The sequence below is a fragment of the Hordeum vulgare genome, chromosome 2H (genome assembly GCF_904849725.1).
Source record: "Hordeum vulgare subsp. vulgare chromosome 2H, MorexV3_pseudomolecules_assembly, whole genome shotgun sequence".
Taxonomy (NCBI): Eukaryota; Viridiplantae; Streptophyta; class Magnoliopsida; order Poales; family Poaceae; genus Hordeum; species Hordeum vulgare.
This window is the reverse complement of record NC_058519.1, coordinates 5,724,422-5,734,233: the sequence shown is the minus strand read 5'-3', so window position 1 is coordinate 5,734,233 and position 9,812 is coordinate 5,724,422. Positions and strand designations below refer to the sequence as shown.

At 46.5% G+C, this 9,812-nt stretch overlaps 1 protein-coding gene across 1 annotated transcript; it reads right to left on the bottom strand.

Annotated features, from left to right (window-relative positions):
• Nucleotides 1-5,436: 5,436 nt before the first annotated feature.
• On the bottom strand, nucleotides 5,437-7,248 carry LOC123429072 (obtusifoliol 14-alpha demethylase-like). Its single transcript, XM_045113132.1, has 3 exons — nucleotides 6,929-7,248; nucleotides 6,606-6,830; nucleotides 5,437-6,462 (listed from the first exon to the last, which is right to left on the bottom strand). Exons 1-3 carry the CDS (start codon nucleotides 7,217-7,219, stop codon nucleotides 5,437-5,439), a joined length of 1,542 nt encoding a protein of 513 aa, XP_044969067.1. The 5' UTR covers nucleotides 7,220-7,248.
• Between the last annotated feature and the right edge of the window lie 2,564 nt (nucleotides 7,249-9,812).

Here is a 9,812-nt window from a genome sequence, read left to right as displayed (position 1 = left end):
CACACGAAAAAGATTTCAGTGCTTGAAGTTTTGAGCACTTTTAGCATCAAAATCTGAAACTTGTTTGTACATATTTCTCTACAAGATATTTTGGCATGATAATTTGCAAAAATGTAGAAAGTTTGATCATCTTTGATGCTATAAAGTTTCAGATTTTTTTTATTTTACTGTTTATAGAGGGTTCCTAGGCACCCGGATGCTATCACACATTTCTCTTATTTCTAAATTGTTATGTATTAGTATTACCCCCGCCTTGAATTAGTTGTCTCAGATTTGTCTGGATACATCCATATCGATTGAGTATTTCGTAAAATAACTAATGATTTATTTTCGTATTACTGAGTTGTATGTCACCTCGACTTTTTTTTATCTACCTTTTACCGCTTGCCAAACAAAACTTCCAAGGCGAAGTACAAACTGGAGTTTCTGTGAATATGATTTTTTTTGTGTCCGGCGTCCGTACCATCCTTAAATGGATGGCTATAAGCCCACGCAAACTATTAAATATGGATGGTCCGATTGTATCTCGTATGGAAATCATATACACAACACTACATAATTGAAGATGTGTCTCGAACCTAAGCACTCCTTCCTCTGTTTCCAAATAGATGAAATTCGAGAAACCACGCCGCTTAATGTTCTTACCTTTGGCTGTCAATGTGTAGAAGTATTCTTTTTTACCTGCGGTAAGATGTAGAAGTACTCATGATGCGGTTAGTCTAATTTAACTGATCAACCTTGCTACGTTGTTCTTCGTATGTTCAACCTTAAATCCATGTATGGTAGTTAGACCGATCCAGATCCAGAGATGAAGTTCAGTTGAGATGCCAGGCAACAAAATACGTCAACCATATTTTTATCTATGTTAGCTAGGGCACTGAAATATTCGCTCTTCGCTGTTCTTCCCTTTATTTGTTAGCTCCCATTCGTGGATAATAACCATCTCAGCTATGCTCACTGCATGCAAAAGTATTGTTGTGATTAATTTCTGTAATGGAAGTAACACACGTCACTAGGTATCTATCTGCCGGAATGCATGATTAAAAACCTTCATCTCTCGTACAGTAGGTAATTACTCAATTAACAAGTTCATTTTGGTCGATCGAGATCTGGAGATGCATTTCAGTTGAGAGGGCGGGCGACAAATTAGGCCTATCATATTCTTATCTGTGTTAGCTAGGCCACTGAAATATTGGCTCTTCGTTGACCTGCCCCGAATTTGTTACGTCCGATCTGCGAACATGTTCAATCTCATTGATATGTTCCCTGGGCCGGATCGAGACAAACTCTCAAGGTACATTGTACTGTACCTACTAAGCATGTACTTTGTAGCATTGTCTACTGAACTGTTCTGTCCTCAACTCCTCATTCGTTAGTTAACTAACTCTGCGCTGGTGTCCATGTAATCTTTCGCTATCGAGCGAAATGTCTGACATAACCACTAACAAAAAATATATATATCATATGAGCGTTCTTTAATTTTGCCTGGCTTGCTGATGTTCTGGGGAAGAACCCATAGAGCCGCCTGCAAATTTGTACTATTATAGGAACGGCTCACATGCAGCCAGGGAGCTGCATCGTACAACACACCTTATATTTTATTTATTTTTTGGAAATGAATGTTAAAACCACCTGCCTCTGCATTAATACGGTCATCTTTATTTATTATTCAACATAGGTCTAACAAAAACATACATCAAGTCATCCGAAGTCATCACTCAATCATACCAAACTCAATAATATGGAGGACTCTCACTCCCCATATCTAAAACCGGTGATGTCGCCGATTTATCCACATAATATATCGAAACCCACAGCCGGTGCAACAAACCTAAAGCGCACACCACATGCACATGTTTTAGATGCCACCATCATCATCGAACTGCTGACCCATCTTCCAAAGAGAGATTTGCATCATCCTTGACAGTACGTCCATCCGTCCACACCATTATGACGCCCAGTGGCGCCACCACTCCGTGTTCGGCCGTCCAGACACGAAGATTCTAGAAGATCTGTTATGTGTAGCACCTGCCGACCAGGCACGACACCGCGTAGCACCTGTCGACCAGGCATGACTTGAAATCTCCACCGACAACTCCGTGCAAGACAAATTAAGCCGCTCCACCTTCTACCTCTGTCTTCTAGCTTTGCTCCACAAACGATGCTCTCAAGAGGGAAAACAACACCGCAGTACCGCCATCGTCCGATCTGGAAGACCAGATCCTAGGGTTTCCATCGGAGCAACACGAGTGGGTCGACAGTAGTTACACGATGATGCCTTCATCAAGGTAACAACGCAGAACGCTGCCAACGTGTTCCATCGGCTCGGCTTTGACCGACAACTGTATCTTTCGACTCGCAGCCGAAACTAGATGGCGAATCTCGAGATCTGACCATACAGCCTCAGGCCGACCACCTCCAATGGAGGAGATGGCCACCATTGCCAGTGGTACCGGCCAGATCAGATTTGACTGTTGACGCTGCTGACCAGTCAACCATGTCCACATCACCTACTGATATTCCCTCCCCACGAAGCCGCAGGATAAGAGCCGAACTGCCGGGAAAGAGGAAGACCGAAGGGCAATCTCGCTTCGCGGGTCCCTCCAAACCGTGGGTCTAGAACCTAGATCCCCGCCATCCCCATCACCGGCGGCGCCTGAGCTTAGCTGTCGCACGTCTCTAGGGACAAAAAAGAGGTGGAGGAGAGGGGGGAGGGGAGCGGGGAGGGACGCTGGGGTTGGCCCACCGATCGCCCTTGAGGGAGCGATACAAGGGAGCCCTGGCGTCTCACTCGCATCGTACAACACATAGGCTCCATGCGAATGTGCTTTTAAGATTGTTGCATCATAGCATCATTATCTATCTCGTTTTTTCGAAAGGGGGTGCTTTATTAGTTAATTTTTTAAGCATTACACACGTGCCTCTTTTTCAATAATGAAATATATATTAATATCACGGAAATATTAATTTCACCACCCTCTGCATCGACAAGATATCGAAAGACATCTAGGATAAACACAACCAAGAACCAAAAAAGCAAATAATAAGAACAAACACCCCGTCGCAGTGATGAAACACTCTCAACAACAACACTCTAATTAACCCCCGCCAAAGACAACACCGGGACTACAGTCGAGGTTCCCTGAAAGCGCACTTCCAAGAAAAAACAATACATAAGCGTTGTCGTCGTTCGATAAAGTATCTTGAGTTTTCACTCTGGAGAGAGTCCCAGATCTCTAGAACAATGTCTTTGCAAGACCATTTGCCATCTACAACCAATGAAAATCAGACCTAGGGCTTTCACCCTGGAGAGAGTCCGAGATCCAAAATACAATGTCTTTGCAAGACCATTGCCAGGTACAAACAATGAAGGTCAGACCTTGGGCTTTCACCATAGAGTTCGCGGCTCAATACTCGAGAAGAAACCCCAAAAATGTTGTCCACATGTGTTGCCTCCTGCCAAGGCCACCGCTCCAAGTCCTCAAGACCCGACACACAAGAAAAAACATGTGTCGCCGGTCTTCAACGAAACCAAATCTCCTCTCCCCATTACATGTCTCCGCTCGCGGCCACCATGAGTTTCTTCACCGTTGCCAACACCGTGGAAATCTATATTTAGCCATGTCCCATGGAATCGACAAGACAACGAAGTTTCGTGCCGAGCCCTCATGAAGCCTCTCCGGTCGAAGATGAGGGCGCACCCGACCGAATCAATATTGATGTAGATATCCAGTGACGTCGTGCGTCAAAAATCTAAATCTCCGAGAGGAAGACCAGAACAGACGTCGTCCAGATCGACGACCTGGCATGAAGCTGACCGAAGCTATGGAGCATGAAGAATAGCAGGGCCAACTACCGCGGGGCTCCCCTGGATCCCGGTCGGATCTAGGTAGTTCCACGCCTTACAACCTTCCCCGAAGCAGGCTCAAAGGGCCACCATGCTGGTAGCCGCCGCCACACCCATGTGAGGACGTGAGGTCTATCATCGGTCGTTAGGTCCTAAGCCCGTGAGCACGCCAACGAACCACCCAACCTGCTGCCCTACAGGATGAAAGCCGTCGCGGAAGAGCGCCCCGCTGCCACCATCGGCCATGTGTGCTCGGCCTGGTGGTGTCCTCCTTTTGCGGCGCAGCAAGAGTACGGGACAAGGAGCGGCACTGGTGCGAGGAGGGATGGCTGCGTCGTAGTCGCCATGGGTTGGGCGACGTGGGGCGATCCTGTTTTCACGTCCAACTCCGCCCCGTCTATTACACCCTATGTCTGCACAGTTAAGATATATGCAACCAAACGGTGTCCTCTCACTCGAACGAAAAATAAAAAGACAAAATACAATGAAAACATGTGGAGTTCGTATAACGCCTAAAGCGAAGTGAGGACAATCCTAAAATCATATTTCCATCCATGTTGGATAAAAATATCGCTAACTACAGCCTCTAATCATGTACACACCACCATAAACAGGTCTCGATTCTCCATACTTTATAGAAAGGACAATAAATGAAGAGTCCCGGTACATCTATAGATAGCCTAAATAGGAGAATTGCCTTTATTATTCAAAACCTTGTCATTTCTGCATAGGAAAGCGACCAAATAACGGCAAGCTCTCCACCCTATAGAATGACCAAATTTGTATGGAAAGAATAAATATTTTATTGTCTCATCATGATGACTAAAGGCACATTGCAGACTTCCTTGCCAATTCCTCTTAATAACATTATCTTTAAAAAGAATGACTCAACGACGAAGATATCATGCAAAAAATTATTCTGAAGGGTAACTTTATCTTTCAGATTTTCAGTACTATCTCATACTCCCTTCGTCCTAAAATTCTTGTCTTAGATTTGTTTAGATATGAATGCATCTAGTCACGTTTTAGTATTTTGATACATCCATTTCAAGACAAACCTAAGACAAGAATTTTGAGAAGGAGGGAGTATGATGTTTGAGTATATTATAGGGATAATGTTCCTGCGAAAGCTCACATGCATGTAGCCAGGGCCAGAGCTACAGCCTGCCACTCTTTTCTCCATTTGAAGATTGCTTCTCATTATGTGTTCTAGCTAGTCATTAACTGATACAGTTGAAAGAGACAATTAATTCTTAAAATAACATGAGAAGTTATGAGAACTGAAGCATTGAGGAATCTTAACTAGGATACACTTTTCAACATTACTACTGTATTATATTGCTGAAAACATCAGAGTGACCTTTTTTTTGTTATTGGTAGGGGCATTAAGAACGAACTTTGTTTACAGAACAAACAAACGTGTACACATACGCACATGACTCCCACTCCCAGGGTGATGGCGAATATTTTCATATATGCAAACTGTTCTCCCTTTTTAACACATATTTAGCATATCAATTTCTTACATATAAAAATGACACACCAAGACACAATTAGCTTACAAACTCATTACTTCACATGCTTGTGTGCTAATTAACTATTGACCTTCTCGTGTAGGTAACCATCACTTTTCCTCTAGGTCCCGGTAATATTTTGTCATTCTCTAGCTCGGGGAAAGGAGAGATCAACTCAAGCTCAAAGTTCCTCAGCAAATAGCTCCATATCACCTTGATTTGCATGAAAGCATAATCCTGTCCCAAGCAAGAATACCTCCCGGCACCAAAAGATATGTCCGATAACTTGCCGCCGGTTTTGTCCTCCTCTCTCCCCAGACTAAACCGGTATGGATCATACATATTAGGGTTCTTATAAATGTAAGGCAACTTGTTGCTCACTGCTACAGAGCACGCTAAATCATGCCCTTCTGGGATCTCAAATTCCATTCCATCTCTAGTTTGCACGGTGAAGCTCTTGTGTGCATGCCGGAGTAGTATTGGGGTTGGAGAGTAAAGTCTCAGTGCCTCTTTGATACAGCAACGCAAGGTACCCATCTTTGACAAGGTGATGTAGTCTATGGGTTCTCCATTTTGCTCAATGATTTGCTTCTGCTCTTCCCTGGCAGCTGCCATGTACTTTTGATGGCTCAGCAGGCAAGCTCCTGTCCAGGTGCTGGTGCTTGAGCTAGTGTGCTGCCCGGCGAACAAGATGGCGATGAGTAGCCCGACGATCTCGCTGTCTGTCATGGATCGGCCGTTGCTATATTTTGAGTCTATGAAGTATTGCAAAACATCTCCTTCATCGTCGCCACCGTCGTCCGCAAATCGGGCTGGTGTAATTCTTCTACGTGATCTGACTATCTCATGAAGTATTTCTCCCAGCCTCCCGCGCGCTTCGCCACGTCGGCGGTGCTGTGGAATTGGGAGGTGCGGGAAGAACAAGTTGATCATGTGGAAGCTGTTTTCAAATAGTTCATGGAGGAGTCTCGACACTTCTTGCAAGTTCTTGCCTTTGATCTCATTGCCGAGCAAGCATCTGTTTGCGATCAACACCATTAGGTGCCCCAGCTCATCCTTTAAATCAACCGTGCCATTTGGTCCCCAATTTACAAAATAGTCCTATACATAAAAATTAATTAGATATCAAGCACTCCAAAAAATATGCTTATAAATCCAACAACTAATAATCTTAAAGTGGAGTAATTAAATAGTGCATGTAAATAAAAAAGAGGAACTTTATTATTATCTAAAAGTAAAATTACCTCCACTTCACTAACCATGGAAGGAACGTCTCTTCGCAACCTCGCCGGCTGTATGGCCTTGGTACAAAACCGGATCTGCTCATTTCTGGTAGCCAAATCCACACCAAATAGAACTCCTGGACCGAGGACGGGCACAATGACCTTAGCAGTATCCCCGAAGTCAATCTCGGATGGTGATCCCTTGAAGAAATGAGCATTAACCTCTGGCCCAACCAAAAATGTCACCTTAAAAGATTGATGACATGCACATCAGTTTGTAACTCATCGAATACTCTTAAGTTCATGTTTTCTGCCATCTACAAAAAGATGTTAATTAAGGTCACCTTCTTGAGCCCAAAAAGGTTCACCGTGAACACGCTGCCCATCTTCATGTGTAGGTCATGGATGGCAGCATGTAAACCCTTCATGGGTGTCAGAAGTGTGAGCAGAGCTGCCATTAGAGGAGCTCCGCTCACAACATGTGGTGGCGGCCGAGTAACTGCCGATCTTTGTCCTTTGCGCATAGGATGAATGGTTCTGACTCTTGCAATGATCTTGGAGATGATGATGGTGAGAAAAACAAATGCTATGGTGAAGCATGCTGCCGTGTGGATTGTGTCCTGGTCCATGTCCATATGCGTATGCTGCACTCAATTTTATGCAGACCTGGCTTGTTGGTGTTAAACACGACAAAGCCTTCCAATGCTGGTACGTGTCCAGGTGCCACTACATGTATGATCCGAGTAGGACTTGAATTAGCAGCCGAGTCGTATTGCTCTAGGTGCTAGCTTTGTACTACTTATATATATACATGTAACCAGCCCTGTAATATGTACCGAACCGTGAACAAGATCAAGACCAAAAGTAATACAAGCATAGGACCGACACGGCCCTATTAGCCATCACCTGGATTTCTCGTGTGCGTGTTCCTTGTGATCGAATTAGCCCGGCGAGTTGATCGCTAGCTTAGCTGATTAAGCTAGCTATATTCGTGCCGCAGTCCAGCAACAATCCATCCACCTGTGTGCCTACTTGCTTAGTACTACCACTACGGCGTATATCGGATCTTCTTGTACAGGCGTTTGGTTGACGGCCGAAAGCACTGGTCGTTGGAATCGTCGTCGTTCGTTGTCGTCGTCGGAAAGTACTCGACGGCGTGGTCTGGGCCAACAATTGGTATCTAGAGCTTGGTTTATTGGCGTGATCTTCGGAAAGCAATCGAACGATCATGTCAAACCCGGGCAAGGAGATCGTTGTGGCGGGAGCTAGAGCACCGATGCCGATGGTTGGGGGGTCGCAATTCCCCCGGCTGGATCGAGAGGACTACGCACTATGGGCGATGAACATGGAGGTCGCGATGGAGGGAGCGGAATTCTGGGAAGCTGTCGATCCCGGCGGCGCCGAGTACGCGAAGGGCGCGGCAAAGTACCGGACGGATCGTCAGGCGTTAACGGCGATCTACTCCGCCATGCCAAAGGATGTGCTGCAACACCTCGTCGGAAAGAAAACGGCGAAGGAGGCATGGGAGACCATCAAGATCCTGCACCAGGGTCATGACCGTGTCAAGGAAGCACACCTTCAGTCCCTCATGAGAAGCTACGAGTGCCTGAAGATGGAGGAAAGCGAGACGGTTGATCAGTTTGCCTCCCGTCTCAAGACCCTCGTCAACGGCATACGCGGCTATGGTTCAACCCTAGAAGAAGTTGCGATCGTTCGACGATTTTTGCGCGCCGCGCCGGCACGCTACATCCAGATCGTCACGTCAATCGAGCAATGTCTCGACCTAAAGACTCTCACGGTCGAGGATCTCGTCGGAAGGTTCAAGGCCCACGACGAGAGAATTCGTCTCAGTTTCGGCGACACAGAGGGGAGTGAGCACCTGATGCTGACAAAGGCACAATGGATTGCCTTGTCAAAAGAACAACAAGGCGGATCCACGAGCAGCAGCAAGAAGAAGGGGAAGGGGAAGCAGCGCTCGGCGAGAAAGAACTTCGCCGACTCGGACGACGAGGATGCGCCTGTACCACCGAGGAGGAAGTTTGACATCAGGAAAGTGAGGTGTCATAAGTGTGGCCTCCTCGGTCACTTCAAGGCTGACTGCGAGGAAGCACCGAAGCAACAGACGCTCATGGCTGAGGAAGGAGACGACGGGGATATGATTCTGATGTGCGAACTAGTGGACGAAGATGATCCAGATGATCATGATCTGGACATGAGTCCGGTGAGTGCACCCACATCAGTACACCCAGGCGAAGTCATGGTGCCAGAAGACCATGATGCACGGAGTGATGGCGTGGTCATGGTAGAACCAGGCGAAGTCATGGCGCCAGAGAACCATGACACAGGGCGTGACGGTGTGATCGCGCTAGAAGCAGGTGATGTCATGATGCCAGAGAACCATGACACAAGGCGTGACGGTGTGATCACGCTAGAAGCAGGTGATGTCATGACGCTAGAAGCCCATGACACAAGGCGTGATGGTGTGGTCGCACAAGACACGAGCAAAGTTATGATGCCAGAAGTTCATAACACAATACGTGATGGTGTGGTCACGTTAAAAGATGACGAAGACGTGTCGCCAGAAGATCGCATCACGCGGCGAGCTACACTCGGACCAGATGACCACCACACTCGTAGAGCTAGACTCGGATCGGTCGACACGACAGAAGAACGTCGGGCGATGCTTGATGTGTCAGCCACGCGCACTGAGTCGAGGGAACGAGGCGCTATGCAAGACGTGCCAGGAATGCTCGTACCAGTCTCTACAAGTGACCTTGCGAGCAAGGAGGCGACCGACGCATCAACGAATTCATGCATGAAGGTGGATAACACAAAGTTCGAGCGCCATGCAGCAAACCGGCTAGAGGAAGGCGTCCTGGAAATAACGCAAGCAAGGCCGACAGTAGTGGCAGCCACCACAATCGATGGAAGTAGCAACGGCTCAGCCTTTGCATGGCCTTGTGCTGCTTTGAAAGGCGCTGGTGGGACATCTCGAGAAGTACATGCACGTGAAGAAATGCATGACTACGTGGATGGCTCATCTGATGAAAATGCAACCAGCTCGAGAGAGTCCGAAATGCCAGAAATGAGAAGTTTGGCAACTTCAGAAGATGTGTCGTTTCTTTCGAAAGCACTGGACACAGAAGAAAGGCCACATGAACCAGGGAAAGCGTTCCAAATAAATTCGGTGAAGATGAAAAGTAAAGGGCAACTATGTTTGCACATCAA